The sequence below is a fragment of the Microtus ochrogaster genome, chromosome X, assembly GCF_000317375.1.
Source record: "Microtus ochrogaster isolate Prairie Vole_2 chromosome X, MicOch1.0, whole genome shotgun sequence".
Lineage (NCBI taxonomy): Eukaryota > Metazoa > Chordata > Mammalia > Rodentia > Cricetidae > Microtus > Microtus ochrogaster.
The window spans coordinates 43,081,254-43,101,604 of NC_022026.1; the positions used below are offsets into that span (position 1 = coordinate 43,081,254).

Here is a 20,351-nt window from a genome sequence, read left to right on the forward strand (position 1 = left end):
GTGTGTGTGTGTGTGTGTGTGTGTGTGTGTGTGTGTGTGTGTATGTGTGTGTGTCAATCACCCTTGTGTCTTTTCCTAGTTGGGCTGTACTCCTGAGACTCACAAAAGTTATAGACACAGAACTGAAAGATCCCGGGCTGGGATGTAGCTCAATTAATAGAGTACCTAACCTGTACAAAGCCTTGCCCCCAGGACTGAATAAATGAGGTCCACCACTTGCAAGAGGTGGAGGCAGGAGACTCAAACATTCAAGATCATCCTCCAATACGTAATGATTTTGAACCCAGACTGGGACACAGGAGACCCTGTCGCAAAACCAAATAAATCCTAGAAGGAAAACACACACACATACACGCACACGCAAAGGCAATACATCTTATTTTTCTGGTCACAACATACTTTTGTCAGGATTTTTTTCAGAACATCAAACAAGACAAACTAGGATTTGTTCTTGTCATTTCTTCTTGTCATCCTAAAGCCTGTGTTCGTGCGTGTGTGTGTGTGTAGAACAACCAATGAACTCTTTAATGACAGTGAGTTTAAACTATAAATGTATAAGTCAGATATCCAACTAGAAAATGTCACAGCTGTTAACCTGGAATAACAGGAAAAGCGATTTCCCATGAGGACTTTGTATAAAGAGATGCTTCAGAAGATTTCTTACTTGCGGTGGGGACCCAAGCCAACTGAGACTCCACCATCTTATGGTACTTGGGTATTAACTCAAGCCCTTAGGATATTTCGCACCCTGGAAAGAGGCACAGGCAATTAGATACTACCTCTTACTACTTCAACTTGAAAGTGGCAGACTTCAAGGGCCAAAATGATGATGATGATGATGATGTTAGCAGTAGTAATGGTGATGATTGGTGATGATGGCAATGAATACTAGGAACCCCAGGGAGTACCTGAAATACCTGCCAGGGCAAGCTATCTACGCTCACAGTGCATGCCATCCTCTGGTAAACAGAGTCCAACAGTGTTTAAAGCCAACCAGTCAGCATGACTCATGCCTGTACTCCCAACACTTAAGAGGTGGGGGCAGGAGGATAAAGACTTCAAGGTCATCCTTGGCTACACAGGGAGTTTGACCTGGGCTTCATGAGATCAAGAAGAATAACTGTAATAATTATAAAATAATTGGAAATAATAAAATAGCAGCAACTACTAGATTTATCCTTCTTGTAACCCTGGCTAGACTTATAACTAGACTTGTTTTTGTTTCACTTTGTTTTGTTGTATTTTTGGTTGGTTGGTTGGTTTTGATTTTATTATTGTTACTTTTTATTATCTGTGTGTGTATGTCTGTGTGTGTGTGTGTGTGTGTTGTGTGTGTGTGTGTGTGTGTGTGTGTGTGTGTGTGTGTGTGTGCACGTGCATGGTGTTTGTGGGAGCATGCATACCACAGCATGCATGTGGAGGTCAGGGGAAACTTTCTGGACTCAGTTCTTTCCGACCACCTTTTTGTGGACTCTGGAGATCAACCCAGGATTGTGCATCAAGAGCCTCTAAAGAGCTGAGCCACCTCACTGGCCTTGTTTGTTTGTTTACTTTTTTCCTTATTTGTTTTGAAATAAGGTCTTGTAATGTAGTTTGGGCTGCCTGATACTCACCTTCTTTGACTCACTGTCCTCCTTCCCCTACTGTGCCTTCTGGAACCCCAGATAAACCACCTATACCCAAATCCTTCTTTGGGGATGTGCCAAAGGTAGCTCAAACTAAAACTAATACATTTCTGAGAAGTTTGTCTTGGGGTTGAAATGAGGTGACGTATGGAGAAAGCTTCATCAGGCTGGCCACATAATAGATGCTCAGTAAAGTTTGCTGTGGTTAGTATTGTTATTAGTGTCATCTCAACGCCCTGTTGAGGGCCAGATGTTCTACTGTGAAATTGTATAAAGATAATTGCAAAAGTGCCATGCAGGAAAACAGGAGCCCCAAGAAAATAAGTGTTTCTTTAAAAGGGCAATTCACCTCTACATGACGATCTCCTAACTTCCATGGCTAAGAATTGAAGAATTAGGAATAACTGCCTAGAGGGGCCATGGATGTAGCTCAGTTGGGGTAGTGTGCTTGCCTAGCATGCCTAAGGCTCTGAGTTCCATCCCCAGTACTCCATAAACTGGGCGTAGTAGCACACGCCTGTGATCCCAGCACTGAGGAAATAGAAGCATAATTAAAAGGTCTGGTTATCCTTGGCTACATGGTAGGTTTGAGACCACCCTGGACTATATGAGGTCCTATCTGAAAGAAGGAGAGGGAGCAGGAGGGAGGAAGGGGGAGGGAGGGGGAGGGAAGGGAGAGAGAGAGAGAGAGAAAGAGAGAGAGAGAGAGAGAGAGGGAGAGAGAGAGAGAGAGAGAGAGAGCTTAATGAGGTAGCACAATTGTATGGCGTTGTTTGCAGCCCCTGCTTTCTGTACTGTAGCCAAGTGCATTAAAATTATAAATCAACAAAAGCATTTCTTGTGTCAAACAAACTTCTAATTTTTAGCACCCATGTGCACAGCTTTCGGAATAAGATTACTTTAGCTTGACTCCTAGCACCTTGACTTCATACCTGTGGACTGAGAACAAGTATTTGACTGCCAATGGCTCAGTTTCCACATGTGCAAAAATAGGTATAGCAGCATTTATCCCTTAATATTGTTTAATACTAAATGAAATAATAGTTACAGTATAAACAAATGTCCACATATAGTGCTAACCATAAGCCCAGAATATAACACTGGAAAATATGTTTGATTATTTTTCACGGTATCTTTGAGTGTTTTTGTTTGTTTCAATTTATATGTTTGGAACAGAATCTCTCTTATTCCCAGTCGGCCATAAACTTCTTGTGTAGCTGGGGATCATACTGAACTTCTGAACCTCCTGCTTGGATTACAGACATGTGCCAACACACCCAATTCATTCAGTGCTGGGGAGCAAAGCCAAGACTTTATACATGCTAAGCAACTATGCTCGCGAGTGAGCTACATTCCCAGACCTGGTTTAAAGATTAGTACTTTTAAGTTTTAAATTTCTGTTTATTGTTTGCATGCACCTGAAATGTGGCACGGGGTGAACATGCCCTGATGCAAGTGTGGCAGTCAGAGAACAATCTTGTGGCAGCAGTGCCCTTCATTTGCATTTGTGTGGGGCCTGGGGATTAAAGTCGGGTTGCCAAGCTTGTGAGGCAAGAGCTTTTACCCATGGAGCCACCTTGCTGGCCCTAATATGTTTCTTTAATCATTCATGAGCTGAAAAGACAAGTCAGTGGGTAAAATGCTTGGCATACAAGCCTGAGGACCTGAGTTCAGATCCCCAGAACTCTCATTAAAGTTAGAAATAGTAGGCACATATCTGTACTATGGTAAACTAGGAAACTGAGGACAGGACACTTACCAGAAACTCTCAGGCCAGCTAGCCTGGCATATACAGTGGCAAACAACAAACACCTGTCTCAAAAAAGGTGGAAGGAGAGGAAAGGCACCTGATGTTCTACTATAACCTCCACACACGTCATGGCATGCTTATGTCCACATTCATACATGTGAACACACACACACATGCCCATCTCACACACACACACACAAAGAGATATTTTAAAAACAAAATTTTCTAAAAACACTAATCATTTATTTTTAACATCAGTTTGACTTCTTCGTAGAACAGAGACATGTATCCTTAAATCACAGATCTCAAGGAACGTGAGACAGTCTAGAGAAAAAGAACTGTTAGCCTTAACATAGAAATAAGCCCATCGTGGACATGGTAGAAAATAGAAGGAATTCTTGTGCTTTGCTCTCAAGTACTCACTCTGCTGCTAGCTAACCAAACGCCCATGGACAAGTCACTAATTCACCCATCTACAAAACTACAGTATCCACCTAAGCAGCCCCTTTCTGCCTCTGAGTTCTTTTACACTAGCTAGTATTTCCCCATTACCAAAGTCTAGCTCTGGCCTTTCTCTTGGTTCCCCGGTCTTTATCATCAACCCTGAATGTATTCAGGTAAGACACACAGTGTAGTGTAGAATACAGCTGGGGTTTAGCTCAGAATAACATGAGGCACTATCAGGGCTAAGAATGGGCAACGGCCAAAAGGGCAGTCGAGGAGGAAAACGCCTTCACAGGGTCAGAGTGGACAATGTACTAAATGACCAGTTGGGTTGGCCAGCATGGTAAAGTAAATTATGTGCTTTTTGGTTGTGAGCCTAGCCTTTAGTGGCTGAGCCATCTCTCCAGTGTGTGCTTTAAAAAAAAAAAGTCTCAGGGACAGAGTGAAAATGCCATAATGAAAACCCATTATTTGCTGGGCAGTGGTGGCGCGTGCCTTTAATCCCTGGGCTCGAGACAGAGGTAGGGGGGTCCCTGTGAGTTTAAGGCCAACCAGATCTTCAGTTCCAGGACAGCCAAAGAAAGCTATACAAAAAAAAAACCAAAAAACAAAAAACCCTCTGGACTAGAGTGCCCTTCCAAGGGGTGTTTTCCTCTCCAGCTGATCAGAAGGCCCCTTTTGAAGTAACTCTTAAGAGAAGGGACAAGAATGTATCTTTGTTCTTTATCAGAAAGCCTCCTGGAGGGTAAGAATCTTGGAATCTTTCTGGCGATTTAGAAAGTCGTGACTCCGCCCAGAACCGGTCAGACCCCATTCTGTAGCCAAATTTTAAAGACAGGCAATTCTGACACTTACACCTTCTTTTGTCTATCAGTGCTTTTCCCTTGCGAAGTTGGTATGTTGCCAGGGACACAGGAAGTACAGCTAGAAGTGGCCCAGCAATGATGACTATCAAGCCTGATAATTTTTAAATTTATTTTCTTTATTCTTTGGCAATTTCATATATGTATCTAGTAGATTTTGGTCATTTTTTAACCCTGCCCCCAATAGCCTCTCATCCCATTCCTGCTGAACCCCTTTATCTGAAGTCTCCCTCCTAGTTTCAGTCTGTTGTTGTCGTTGCTTTGTTTTTTCTTAGGGGAAGGGTGGTGGCCGACTGAGTTTAACTAATTAGAGGTGCTTGCATGAGCATGGGATGGTGGTAGTTACTGAAGCATGGGCAGTTTACCAATATCTACACCATTGAAGAAAATGACACACACTCCCCCAATAACCATTAACTGCCAACACCTGTTCAGAGAAGATGGGGCCTCATAAGGCCCTCCTCCCTCTGTAATGGAATATTGATAGGCTCCATCTTGTTCAGGTTACCATAGCTACTGTGAGTTCGTGAGTGCAACAGCCATGTCATATCCGGAGGACAGCATTTCACGGCATACATCCCCTCTTCCGTGATGTTCCCTGAGATTTGGACTGGGTGTTATAGAGGTCTTATCTGGGGATAAGCACTTTGACACTTCTAAAATGGTTGATTGTTCAAGTATTAGTTCAATCAAATGCCTAGTCTCCTGCCTTACTTTTTGGTTTAGTTATTCCTGAAAATTCCGTGAAGGAAATCCTCAGAGGACCTGGGACCATCAAAGATCGAATCAAGAAGTTACTGGCTCACAAGCACAACATGAAGAAAAAGGTGAAGCTTAAAAATGTCACTCCAAGACCCACCACTACACGCACCCCTAAGGTTAACTTGCCTTTCAGCTCTGAAGAGAGCATTTCCAGGAGCGGGAATTCTGATGGAGAACAAAAAAGGAAGGAAGAGAGAAAGAGACAGGGACTTGAGGAAGAGAAAAGAGATGAAGTCCTAAAGAATGAGGTAGAAGAGGAGCAAAGCCTTCGAGGAGATGTATTTTGTAAGTATTGCTTTTGTTATTCATGCATTTTACAAAAACAAATGTAATTCCTCATGACAAATCAACAAACAAGAGTAAACAATTCCTGCCTTAAGAAAGATGGCTTAGCTTCCTTTCAGTATACCAAGTCTGAAACATCCAAACTTTTTATTAAAAAAAAACATGTTTAATACAATCACTTTATTACATCACAAATAAAAACATCACTCAGCAATTTTAAGGAGGCCACTCAAACATTCGTGTAGTCCCAAACGCTATACACTTATCATGGCCATTCTGAAGCTGTGGCAGATCACTTGGGGTTTCACTACCAATTACATTTTTATTCACATAGCCGCCACAAAAAAAAAAGAAAAAAGAAAAAACATAACAGAGTTAAAACTAGGAAAAATATTTCAGGACAGGCTCCAAAGCCACAGAGAAACCCTGTCTCGAAAAACCAAAAAAAAAAAAAAACTAGGAAAAATAGCTTTACATCCTCTCTTTCATGACTCATGTGTCATTTAGTCCGTATTCTGTCCTTCTCTTCACCTAATAAGACCCTTTCTTGGTCTTATTTCTAAATACTATACTATACCCATACTTAACATCTGTTGACATATATACACATATAGACATATATACATTAGGGGTTAAGATCAGCATATGAAGAAGAACATGTGATTAAATGTTTTTAAACTACAAAAAGGAGAAGATTTTGGCCCTTAAGTGCTTAGAAACAAGGGCCTAGGTAAGATCTAGAGAATTTTTCCACGGGTTTTAAACGGGAACTACTGTTCTGGAAAACAGGAGGGTAAGTCCTGTCCTATTCCCTTACTTGGCTGCTTCCGGTCTGGCACAGCCCCTCCCTGCCAACACCCAGAAAGCATAGCTGTATGGCTGCCAGACTTCTCATGCAGCATACCCACCAAATTGGAGACCTTCATCACCAGATCTCCCAAACACTCCCTTTTTACTTCTTTTTTAAAAGGTTTTATTTTTCCTTTGAGACAGGATCTCTCTATGTAGTCTTGGCTGGCCTGAAATTCCCTATGTAGACTAGGCTGGCCTTGAACTCAGATATTTGCCTACCTCTGTTTCCAAGTACTGGGATTAAAGATGTGTGCCACCATACCCAGCATCTGAAAAGTTGTTATGATGCCCATTGTGGTGAAGAGGCAGAGGCAGGGATCTCTGTGAGTTTGAGGACACCCTGGTCTACAGAGTGAGTTCCAGGACAGTCAGGGCATATTTAAAAAAAAAAAAAAACAAACCCTTGTCTCAAATAAAATGATTTTCTGAGCCTATATAAATTATACAAATGAAATTTCATACATGTATAGAATATATTTTTGTCATATTATGCTCTCTTGTCCCATTTTTACTCCTGCTGATCCCCTACCTCTTCCCAACTAGTCTCCTTCTTATTCTCATATCTTTTTTTTTGTAACCTGGTACGCATCTGAGTTTCTTCTCAGGGGAGATATAAACAACCCCTCCTTATAAGACCCCAACAATAGCACAAAGGATGATTGGACTATAGTCTATCCTGGGTAACCAATGAGTCTGTTGGGCTTACTTACTAAGCATGAGCGATGGGCTGCTTACAGGAGTGAGTGACCCCAAAAGCAGCCACACTACCATTCAGTCTTATCTCTGCCCCATAGCGCATAGATGGAGTACTCCATCAATTATCCACCTGCAACCTGTATACTCTATCAAGACCGCTGGGCATGCAGTTAGGGCAAAATTATATACAAACGCTAGGAAGGTGTAGGAAGGAACAGCTGGAAACTCAGCTGAGGGTCCAATGACCCCCCCCACCTTCTCCTTCTATGGGGGAACATCAACAGTCACTAGAGGGAAGATGAAGGGATTGTTATAGGAGCAACTTACTAACCAGTGGTGACGCCACTGGAGAAAATGTCTCTCCCTCTCCCCTCTCCCAGTGATGGTTAACTGCCAATAGACCGTCAGGAAGTGGTGAGGCCTTGTGAGTCCCTCTCACCTCACTTTTTTATTTATTGAAGGCACTTTTCAAAGGCTCACTGTATGGAAAGAGACTATCACAGCTGTACGTTTATGATTTTAAAAGCCAAAATAGCCAGGCCTGCTGATGTACGCCTTTGGTCCCAGCATATAGGAGGCAGAGATAGGCATATCTCTCTGCATTTAAGGCTACGCTGGTCTGCATAGCAAGTTCCAGGCCAGCGAAGGCTACATAATGAGATTTTGTGTCAAAAGGAATTTTAAGCCAAAATACAAAGATTACAGAAGCAGCAAAACACTACAACACAGATCTTGGTTTTTCTGCATGAAATGGTTGGCTGATACACCTGTTTGCTATATCGTTGCTGCAAAGGTTGCTGTACAGAACCCACCATAGGTCTCAGCCCCTCCAAGACAGTTTGTGTGTTAACCCCAAATCCCCACACTGAGACCCAATTTCCTACTTTCTGGGTACTCCGTTTTATCTTGTATTCGTGGCTGTGTGACTGGTGAGCACATACACAAAAACCAAGTGGAATTAATCAAGGACTAGGCAGACACGGGCTCATCTAGGTCAGAAACAGTAGACCAGTCACACAATCCCCCTTACTAAGGAAAATTTCAAGAAAATGGTTTTCCAAAACCTGGTGAGAAAGGGTGAGTCCGGAGTGTGAATGTTGCACTCTCTCGAGAGAACTTCTAAAAAACACTCTTCCAGGGGAGGAAACTGGGTGAGAACTGGTAGGGGGGAGGAGATCTAACCCGTTTTGCCATCATACTCCATGACAAAACCTTCTAGGTTCCGACACTAAGTTCACTCTTTGGTGCATGTGGGAGTTTGGGTTACTTCTTAACTAATCAAGGTTCTTTATCAGCTAAGGTAAATGAAGCAGAGGAGTTGGATCTGGTTTACGTCCAAAGAAAAGAACTAAATTCCAAACTGGAACACAAAGGTAATGATTTAAAAAAAAATAAGAAAAAAAAGCCACAGCTCTCCTCTCAAAGAGAATAAATGATGAGTAACTCCGGCCTAGGAACAGAGATTTCAGAGGCCTCAACCATCATGTTTCAGTGTAGCAACAGTTTCCTAGATGTTTATGGTAAAGAACAAAGGTCACAAATCAAATCATTTTTCAGACGCAATGATGAGAACACCAGGTTGATAGGTTCCGGCCAAGTGGGGGAACCTCTGTTATAGGCCCCAGACGCTGTCTGATGACATTTTAGCTTTGGGGTTGACAGAATCTGGGAGTCTGCTAAGTTAATACATCTCAGAAGGATTCACCTGATAGTCACAAGGATGTCAGGTCAGACATGGAGGCTGGCAATGAATGGTTATTAAAGGGGCTAAAAATAGCGCAAACGTAAATTTGAATCCACATCTTCAGTCACTGAAGTAGCCTTTGGTTTGGCTCCTTTCCGGAACTTTTGTTCACAGTAACTAATGCTTCTTTCTAAGTATTCTATAATTTAAAATAGTAGCAGACTCAAGGAAAGGAGCTGACATGAGATCACCCTTCAGGAAGACCTTTCTTAGATGCGCCATGAAGTGGGAGAGATCTTTCAACTCAGGAGAGAATAGCATCATGGCTACAGGGACCCTGAAGGAAGAAAGAGCCTTCTCTTAAAGCTGGAGAACAAAGGCGATTTCTGACTCTTAGAGGTTTGGGAGCTGGGAAGTCCAGCTTCACCCTGCATGATGTAGCTGAGGCTGGCCTACACGCCAGCCTGGAGACAGGCACTAGATAGCTCTATCAATTTACCTTACGAGGGGGAGGGGCTTCATGAACACAGCACAGCATACTTCCTCATCCCCTGGGAGGGAGAGAAAAGCAGCTAGAGAGTCCATGCTCACTCCTGCATCATCCTTCATTTCCCGAAATTACTGCTTCAGTGTAAGCAACCAAGAGAAACCTCGCTACACCACGGGGCGCAGAACCAGTGTGTGTTACTCTCCCTGTGGAAACATGAGTAAACAAATATTCATTCTCTCTAGAGGTGGCACTAATAACAGACCAAAGTAACCTTCCCACCCGTCTAAGTTGGTAAAACAACGAGCTTATGAGGCTTACTTCAAAGAAGTATGAGTGAATGAGAAATAGTGTATCACTGAAAGGTCCCATTTCAGCAAAGATGATGATGACGTCACTAAAGCTGAATCATGGAGTCCTGCCTTTTTTCAGGTCCTATCTGCTCTAGTGTCTCCCAAGACTATGTGCAGCTGAAGGGAGGGGGTCAAGAGGGAGTAGGTGGCTGGAATCCTAGGTGGGAGTCCAGTGACCCTCTCCCACTACTAAGGACTGTTAATGACTCTATTACTACTGCTATAGACCTACTTACTCATCACTGTATTGTTCTGTTTATTTTGTTGTCATAACTACAGGACCAAGTACTCTGTAGGTTAGCTCAGCATCCTTTCCTCCACGATAAAAGATGGTTATAGCAGGCCAGAAGGAAATCCCTTTACCCCTAACCACTGGTGTTTAAATAGTAGGTCATTTTTAAAGGTTTTTTAAACCTTTAAACAAAATGAGTTTCATTAGGACATTTTATACATGCTTATAAAGTATTTTGATCATTTTCATCCCTATTGCCTAACTGATTCTATTCCTCTTCCCAACTAGTTCCTACTCTACTTGTTAGAGCCTAGATCATGGGTCTGCCCCTTTAAGAAGCTGATCCCATTAAGATGCCGGTCAGGCACTGTAAGAGGCCAGATCTCACAGGCATAGATCCTTGCAGCTCTCCCTCTGGGTCAGAGTTATGATGCCATGCTGTGTTGTTGGCCTAACAGCCAATAAAGTACAGTCTTACCCAGGACCTAACTCTTCCAAGTTCTTTATCACATAGGCTATGCTGAATTGGACTTCATGGTATGAAACTTCCTATCAGTTAAGAAAAACATAAAAGCCAAACTAGCCCCTTTCTCCAGAGTGTCTCTCTCCCTCTCCCTTCCCCCTCTCGTTTTTTGAAACATGATTTCTCTGTGTAGCTCTGGCTGTCTGGGAACTTGCTTTGCAGACAAGGCTGGTCTTGAGCTCACAGAGATCTGCCTGCCTCTGACTCCCGAGTTCTGGGATTACAAAGGTGTGCCACCACTGCCACCACTACCAGGCACCCAAGGGGGCTTCTCTAAAGACTTCTGCTCCTCTGGACATCCCACCCACATGCTGCCATGGCTGCTATGTCTTTTGTACTTTAGGGTGCCTCCTTTTTTCTTGTCCTTTTGGGTTTTTGTTTGTTTGTTCTTGTTTTTTGAGACAAGTCTGTCTGTGTAGTCCTGGTTGTCCTTGGACTCACTCTACAGACCCAGCTGGCTTCAAACTCACAGAGATCCAGCCACCTCTGCCTCCTGAGTGCTGGGATGTGTGCTAGGCCATCTCTCTTAACGGAACTCCTCTCCAGGTTCTAAAAGAGAGCCCCTTTCCCATTAAGATGCCCATCATGCTGCCTCTGATAGGCTATCCTGTCCCCCGTCAATGCTGCCCCACCCCAAAGCCAAACCTGGCCTCTGCAAAATGGACAGTCATGGATCTCAGCCTGATCTAGGTTCAGGCTCAGTTCCAGCATTCAGTATCTGTGGAGCCTGGATAAGCCACTTAGGAGTTTTAGATTTATTGAGGGTCCAATGACAGATATTTTCAATAATCAAATTAGATGACATGGCTTTGTGGGGAAAAAAGGCAAATTGCAATGGGTCGAAAAAAAGCAAAACTTATGGGCCATCAAGATGGATCAGAAGTTCAAAGCATCTGCCACCAAATCTGACGACCTGATTTTGATCCCTAGGACCCATATGGGGCAAGGACAGAGCTGACTTCCACAGACTGTCCTCTGACCCCCGCATACATAGTTAAAATGTAATTTAAAAAGTTTTAATACCAGGTTGGTCTAACATGATCATCCATACCTTTAATGCCAGCATTCTGGAGGCAGCGACAAGTGGGCTTATATAGTGGGAAACCATTATGCTCTATGTAGTGAGATTCAGCCAGTCAGGGCTACGCTGGAGAGAAAGGGGGCTGCCTTAGCTTTAAATCAGAAACGTCTTGGTCTTTGCCCTCTTTCACAGCGCTCTGTCCTGGTTATCTTACATCGTGAGTCAGCACACTCTTCTGTGGTAAGGGCCAGAGAGCAAATACGTGAGGTTTTGTAAGGCATATGGTCTCTGGAGCGCATAGCTTCCTTTGTCCTTATAGAGTAAAGGAACAAGTAGACAGTAGGCTAAAGTGCTGGCTTGCAGACCTCTGCTTTACATAAAAGTTCAAAACCAGTACCTAGCACTAGCTGACTCCGCTCATATTCCTTTGTTATGTCTGCACTACACAGTCATTTTGCCATCACAGCAAACAAACAAACAAACAAACAAATACAATTTAGAAACTGCCAGTAGGTCAGCCTATTTGATGCAATATGTCCCTGATAAATTTCTAACAGGAATGTTGGAATCATGAAATGCCTGTTAGATTTTAATTAATGGAGGTGACTGAGTGGCAACATGAGGCCTATGCCATTGAAACAACAGTTTATTACGTACACTCACAAGAGAAGGGGACACACTGAGCAAGAGCAGGAGCTAGTGGAAAACTCAACCAAGGTCCATAAGGGTTATGTAGAAGGAAAGTCAACAGGGAGGGGCAAGGGGAACCATTTAAGTTTGGATCATTTGAATACTTTCAGAGACCTTAGGGCAGTGGTTCTCAACCTGTGGGTCACAACCCTTTTGGGGGTCAAATGACCCTTTCACAGGGGTCACCTAAGACTATCGGAAAACAGATATCTATATTACAATTCATACCAATATTATACTTTATGAAGTAGCAATGAAAATAATTTTATGGTTGGGGGGGTCATCACAACTTGAGGAACTGTATTAAGGGGTCACAGCACTAGGAAGGTTGAGAGTCACTGCCTTAAGGGCACAGGGGCTATTCATAACTATCTGGTTCTGAGCTGATGTAGGTCAAGGGAAATGCTGGTTTGATGTGTGTATTGGCCAGTTTGCCCTCAGTGTTACAAAATACCTGAGCCTTGTAGAAAGGGTTGTGAGTTCGATGCTTTATGGCTGAGCGCTCCACAGACACTTGTTTTCTGTGCTTTAATTCTGGCCTGAATTTTATGAACAAACAGTTATATTCCTTGTTTTGCTTCACCAATGAGGGTCATTGGGCTCTTAACCATGGAGCCATCTTTTTGGTTCCTTTTGTTTTATTTTCTGAGATTACAACAGAATTTGCTGAGAATGGCTATACAGATGTTACTCAAAATAGGGGATCTGGAGAGGTGGTTCAGTTGGTTAAGCACGCTTGCTGCTCTTATAGAGGGCCCAGCTTCTATTCTCTCCCACGTGCTGGCTCACAACCATCTGTGACATAATATACATATAATTAACCATATAATGTCCTCTTCTTACCTCTATGGGCACCAGGCACGTTTGTTGTGCACAGATGTACATGCAGACAAAACCCTCATACTCATAAAATGTAAAAGTCTAAAGATGGTGCATCTGGCTTAAACTACCCCTACAAGCATGTCAATTGCCACGATCTATATTCTGTGCAGCTAAACCCATGACATCCCAGACATTCCAGAGCTCCAAATTAGCTACTTTTGTGATGATCTTAATGGTTCTGAATATACTTTTGTGGGTTTTTTTTTTTAGCAGACTTAAACATCTCAGTTGACTGCAGCTTTGATCACGGGGTCTGTGATTGGAAACAGGATAGAGAAGATGATTTCGACTGGAATCCTGCTGGTCGAGACAATGGTATTTAAATCTCACTGCTACCTGTTCTAGGAGAGGTAGAGAGAAGGCTGTTGCTACTGTAGGGTTATTCCTGTCACTGCTGAGATCATGGCTGTTTGTCATCTTTGGGAACCTTTGACCTTCTGAGGTGGCCTCTGATGAATGAGTAACTTGTGTAGCATCTATTTCCTCTTCACCCCTATCTTATGACCCAGGAAATGTATCCCAGCATCCCTATTTTATATTTACCCTCTTCTAAGAGAGCGAGAGGGAGATGGGAAAGAGAGGAAGGTAGGGATGTCTCTGAGATCTCCCTTTTCCCCAGTTAACCAGCCACAGTCCTCTGTAGTTTTTATGTTGTGTTTTGATAGGAAGCAAATCTTTAAAGGTAACAGGACCTCTGTCTACACTGGAGCTATAGTAGAGTCACCTCTCAAAGGATCAAAACCACGATGAGTATCAAGTTAATAACCTAAACTCCAAGACTCAGCTTCCCTTTGGCTTACCTCAGAAATCTTTGTGACCACCTGGCCTTGGATTGTTCTCACCATTAGTGCTGAGCCATGAACTTCCTGCCTTTTGTAGTGTCTGCTTCAGACCTATTGACAGGCCCTGGCTTCCCCTTGGATGACGTATTTGACTTGCAGATACAATGTGGAACACATATGGAATCCTGCTCTCCTGAAAGCTGGCCATATAACTGCAACAACTGTTAAACAGCTCCGAGTTCCGTTCCTCGATAGTATAATCATATTTCTTTGGGGATGTACAGGCTCAGCCTTGGGTTAAAAGATCCTTTCTTAGGATCTTCCAAAGATATTTCATTGCAAGCCCACACCTGCAGCCAGAAAGCTTTGCTATCCTGTACCAAGAATTCCTGTTAGAACCTGTAATTGGGGTAGAAGGTATATATCCCACACAGCAGTTGTTCTGGTGGGCCAGCCATAAAGAATCAAGGCAATGGACAACTTTAAGAAGAGATAATACATCTTTGGAGAAACTGTCTTGATAACTAACACGAGTTCCTCCTTTCTACCATCATGTGAATGCAGACATTGGCGCCGCCAGAGCTATAGGGCATAGGGAGTCCCAGACTGACAGCTCACCTAGTCAGCACTGCCTTGCATTGAATTCTCATCAGTGAGAAGTCTTCTATTTGCAAACACCCAATTTGCAAATGACCCCCCCCCCCAGCTTCTCAGCATCTGAGGCACTCACATCACACCTTCTCTCTTCCGACATGTCCATCAGTTCTCAAGACGGTCTTGTCTTCCCCTATAGAGATAAATGTAGATGAGAAAAAAAATGGAATGAGCTGATAGTATTGGAGGGCTTCAAGGAAGAATGAAAGCTGGAAGGCAAGCCTTTAGCTGGGATTGAAGAGGTCACAGAAGCAAGAGTACAGCTGATAGAGTGACTAGATAAAGTACTGGATGCCTTCATTTGACATAGACTTGTTAGCAGTCCTAAACATACGGTTTACTTGAAATTTAAACTCCACTGGGCATCCTGGAGTTTAACTTGATGAATGCTCAGATTGGCTTCACTTTCTTCTTTTTATCCAATCCTGGACTCAACCCAGGGAATGGTGCTGCCTCCATTCTGAGTGGATTTTCTCACCTCAATTTAAATTTAGATAATCCCATGTAGACATTCCAGAGGCTAATCTACTCTAGACAATCTCTCACAGACGTGCCCAGAGGCTTGTCTCCTAGGTGACTCCAGAGCCTGTTGGACTGACAATCAATATTAGCCATTGCAGTTACAATGGTTACAGACTCTGGTGCAGCTGTTGTAGAAATAATATACCATCCCAGTGACAAATCAGTGCTCACGCACGCAGATTAATAAAGAATAAGACTCTTAGTACATGTCTGGCTCTGGCTAATTCCCAAAGAGAAGCTGGCCTTGAATAGCATAGTTTGCTAATTTATGTGCACCTTAGGCTACCATTCCACATATGCTGTCATCCTTAGTCTCTTTCAGGTCCCAGCCTCAGGTTACACTTTAAATAATTTAAACAGAGCCAGAGAGACAGGAGAATGCAAGTCTGACCACTTAGGTAGATTTACAGAAAAGATTTCGTATATGGCCAGAAATATTTTAAGTATGTCAGCATTCTCCTTTTCCAAATAGTTGTTATCAAGGGTCATTTTGCCCACCTAGCAGGACTATGCTTTTGCTAGGGAAGAGGACCCACCAGTGTCTAGATCCAGTGAAGTCTAAGGCAGCATCAGCCAGGGTCCTGCAAGCATCTCCAGAAGTTATACCAGAATACTACACACCATCCCCAGTGTCTTCCTCCCAACAACTTTGGGAATTCTTTTTTGAATTATTTCTTCAGACCTTGCTGTGTAAGAATTATTTTAGCCGAGTCTGGGGAAATGGCTCAGGGATTAAGAGCACTGGTGTTCTTCCAGAGGACCTGGGTTCAATTCCCAGCAACTACATGGCAGTTCACAACCATCTGTAACTCCAGTTCCATGTAATTCAATGTCCTCTCCTCGTTCCTTAGGTCACCAGGCATGTACATGTACAAATATAGATGTAGACAAAACACCCATATGCATAAAATAATAATTCTTAAAGAGTTGCTTTAGATTCACCAAAGTCACAATGAAAAGAATAGAGATAGACAGAAAGTCCACTTCCCCAGGTTACAAGGTACTTAGAAGTCCCGCAAACATAGAAGAAAATATATGGTTGAGCCTCAAGAAGCCATTAGGACAATATAGGTCAAGTATATTTTTATGAGACATTTCTCTCTGGATCTGCCTAAGTAGCTGGACATCATACCTGTGATGGTTAAAATTGTCAGCTTGACAGGATCTAACATCACCTAAGAGACAAACATACCTATGAAAGATTATCTAGAGTAGATTAGCCTCTGGAATGTGTATGTGGGGTTATCTAGCTTTAAACTGAGATGGAAAAATCCACTTAGAATGGAGGCAGCACCATTCCCTTGGCTGGGATTCAGGACTGGATAAAAAGGAGAATGCGAGCTGACCGTGAGTGTTCATCATTGTCTACTTCCTGACGGTGGATGCGATGTGATTGGCTGCCTTAAACTCCTGCTGCCATGACCTCCTCCACCACCACCACACCACCACCCCCCACCCCCCCACCCCCGTGGGCCATTTCCTTGAACTGTGAGCCAAAATAAATCCTTCCTTAAGTTGCTTTTATTAGAGTGCTTTGTATCAGTAACAACACAAGTCACTAATCCCTACCTATCCTTCTCAATGCAATGGAAAATGCATTGAGATTCAAATACTCAAAGTGGAAATGTTCTGGAACTCATTAGCTGCAAATTAACCTTCAGGGGCTAAGTGACCATTCCATTATATTCTTATTTGCTTGTGAATGTGGAAAATTCCTCAGCTTTCTGACCCTTAGAGCTCTTCTCTGTATAGGAAAAGATTTTAACTCTCTAATCCATAGGACTCACTTTTGCATTCGAATGGAAAGGACTTCAGCATGTCCTATGGGAGACTGTTGTTCATTTTTCTAGTTTGTTTATGTAGTAGAGTTAGACCTCTTCTCACGGTCTTTTGCTCTCTTAAAGCTATTGGTTACTATATGGCCGTCCAGGCACTGGCGGGGCACAAGAAGGACATTGGCCGACTGAAACTTCTCCTCCCCAACTTGACACCCCAAAGCAACTTCTGCTTGCTCTTTGATTACCGGCTGGCTGGAGACAAAGTAGGAAAACTTCGAGTGTTCGTGAAAAATAGCAACAATGCCCTGGCATGGGAAGAGACGAAAAATGAGGATGAGAGATGGAAGACAGGGAAAATCCAGTTGTACCAAGGAATTGATACTACTACCAAAAGTGTAAGTGGAGAAGGAATCCCATAGTTCCATTTTTCCTTTTTCAGTGATTCAACAAAGTATTTGCTGGTGTTGCTAGGTCTCAGGAGTACAAAGATAGGCCTGACTAATGAGGGTACTTGTCCAGTTCTTCCCAAAGAACCTATTGGTGTGTCTGGCCCTTCTAAGTTCCATGCCAACCAGGCTATGCATGCTTGGATAAGTTAAAAACAAATAAGCAAGCAAGAAAAGGGTTTCTTGTTCATTCTATGGAACTTAGCTCAATAAGTGGCAGCCAGAATATGATTATTTTAAGGTTATTTTAACTGAACTGAAGGGGTGGCTGTTGGGGAATTCCCACTCTTGGTGGGGAAATGATCTTTTAGGAGGTGTAATAGAACTGATAAAGGCTGTTAAAAACTTCAGTTGTGGTTTATATACATTAAAGTCAGCAAGAAGTAAATGGGATGTAAGCACAGGGGTCAGGAAGGACCAGGCAGAAGCTTGTAGCTTTCTTTGCCCAGTAAACAAACCCCTGAGCAGATCTTAATTCTCCCAACATCCACATATGACAAATGACAGAACTCACAAAGTACTGCACATCAGGGAAGCTCACTAGGCCTTGGCATCCAATGGTGTGTGTGTGTGTGTGTGTGTGTGTGTGTGTGTGTGTGTGTGTGTGTGTGTACATGTCTGTATGTTAATGTGAAAGCCACAGAACAGCCAACTCAGGTATTGTTCCTTGGGCCCTGTACACCTCGTTTCTTTTAGACAGGCCTTGAACTTGTCAAGTCTGACAAACTAGCTGACCAGCAAGCCTGGAGGATTGACCTGCCTGTTTTCTCAACACTGGAATTACAAGTGCACATCACTACACAGGGCTTTTTCAAATGAGTTCTGGGGACTGAACTCAGGCCATATGCTTTCAAGGCGAGCACTTTATCACTGAGCTAGCTCTCCAAGCTCTCAAAGTTGCTAATGTGGACCAGTCTGCCCGCAGGATTGCTGGCATGTCTGACCTTAGCTATTCACTCTTCAGCATTTCCAGATGCTACACTGATCTCGTATAACCCAAGCACCCCATCATAAGTCACATTCTGAGCATAAATCGTCTGGCTTGGCGAAAGGTTACAGGTAAACAAAAATACTTTTAACCAAGCAGTTTCAAGTGCTTAGAAGCTGACTCTCAGTAAGCAGTCAAAGACAAAACTGTCTTTCAAATGTTCAGGTTTTGGGTAACTCAGACATGCTGAGTTAATCTTTTACTGTAGAAGTAGGCTTAATAAAGGAAAAGGCAACTGCTCAAAGAGGAGTTGCTTCATGAACTTGATAAAGAACAAATAGGATAAAATGATCAAGAGGTTACTGAGTTTGGAGGGCCTTGGCAAGAGCTAGTTCTTGAGAGAGAAAGGTCAAAAATCACACATCACAGAGGAGAAGAACAGAGAGGGGCTAGGGTGTAGCTCAGTTGGTAGAATGAGTGCCTAGCATGCACAAAACCCTGTGTTTAGTCCCCGGCACTGTATAAACCGGCACTGTATAAACCGGGCCTGGTGGGGCGTGCCAGCAATTCCAGTACTCAGAGGTGGACACAGGAGGAGTGGTAGTTCAAGGTCATCCTTGGCTGCACTACGAACATCTGTTCCGTGTGTGTGTGTGTGTGTGTGTGTGTGTGTGTGTGTGTGTGTGCGCGCGCGCGCATATACAGGCAGGCAGACATGCACACGCATGTGCGTGTGCACAGACACACACACACTTAAAAGTAAACAAAGATTTTTTTTCCTTAAATGTAAATTCCAAAAGTTTCCTGCTCTGTAATTCAGAGCAGGACTTTTTATTTTTTTCAAAACAGGGTTGCTCTGTGTAATAGCCCTGGCTGTCCTGGAACTCACCATGTAGATTAGGCTGTTCTCAAACTCACAGAGATCCTCCTGCTTCTGAGGGCTGGAATTAAAGGCGGCTGACACCACTACCAGACACAGGACTTTGAGAAATCCTCCAGAGTTAGCTGTGACCCTTGTCTTCTCTAAACAGAACCCTCACTGTGAGTTGACATGTGGGAACATATTGCTTATATAGCCAAGATACTGCTATGCAGTCAATATGAAAGGCAATTTCTATACAGTAGAGACACAAATTTAGTCTGTGCTAACAGCTTTTCAATAGTCCGATGACATCATTGTTTTGAAGTAACCTTCTATTCTCTCTGTATTACTAGGTCATTTTTGAAGCAGAACGTGGCAAAGGCAAGACTGGAGAAATTGCAGTGGATGGTGTCTTACTGGTGGCAGGCTTGTGTCCAGATGATTTTTTATCTGTCGAGGGCTAAATCCCACTGCCCTTCTTTATAACCTCTTTATATGTGGCTTTTTATGCCATTTTTTCTGGGGTTTCTTCTTATATAATATCATAGGACTCTTCCATTTATAAGTATAAGCTGAAAGTGTGTAATGTTCCAACAGAAATACCGTAAGATTTCTTTCTTGTCTCAAACGTACTAAGACTTGCTTGGTATGTCACACCACTGTGCCTTCTTTCTCCTGTGTTTCCGAATTCTCCACAGTATGTCATAAAATGTGGAAATGCCACCTCATCTCCCCCTACCTAGTAAATCTGCTTTTCCTATGTGAGCTTATGGACTCTTCTAAATTACATTTCTAGAATAACAGCAACAGGAAAAAAATAGTACAGATAAATGGTTAGTTGTGGAGGCTGAAGAGATGGCCTAGTGGTTAAGAACACAGGCTTTTCTGGCAGAGGATCCAGGCTCAATTCTCAGCACCCAAATGGCAGCTCACAACCATCTGCAACTCCAGTTCCAGAAGACCCAGTGCCCCCTTCTGACCTCCATGAAAACCTACATGTGTGTGGTGCACATGGGTACACTTTGGCCCATACACATAAAATAATAAAATAAATCATTTTTTAAAATGTTTAATTGTTTAACTTTTAAGGTGCTTCTTGGAAACAATGACATTAAACAGTTTTTTGGCTAAATGGCTCATTCTGCTCTTTTATAGTCAAACTTGCATATTTAATTTTTTATAATCATAACCAGTTAATCACCTTATGTCATAGGAAGATAAAAGGATATG

General features: G+C 42.9%; 1 protein-coding gene across 4 annotated transcripts in view; it reads left to right on the forward strand.

Moving 5' to 3' along the window:
* Positions 1-20,018, forward strand: part of Egfl6 (EGF like domain multiple 6) — a 59,454-nt gene extending 39,436 nt beyond the window's left edge. Inside the window, exons 8-12 of one of the 4 annotated variants that reach the window (XM_013350556.2) lie at positions 5,409-5,729; positions 8,573-8,650; positions 13,360-13,464; positions 17,012-17,280; positions 19,475-20,018. In XM_013350556.2, coding sequence (XP_013206010.1) covers positions 5,409-5,729; positions 8,573-8,650; positions 13,360-13,464; positions 17,012-17,280; positions 19,475-19,585 — 884 coding nt within the window. In that variant the 3' untranslated portion in view covers positions 19,586-20,018. The remainder of the gene's footprint in view (positions 1-5,408; positions 5,730-8,572; positions 8,651-13,359; positions 13,465-17,011; positions 17,281-19,474) is intronic. The other 3 variants (XM_013350557.2, XM_013350558.2, XM_013350559.2) reach the window with 3 other exon arrangements.
* Positions 20,019-20,351: the final 333 nt, after the last annotated feature.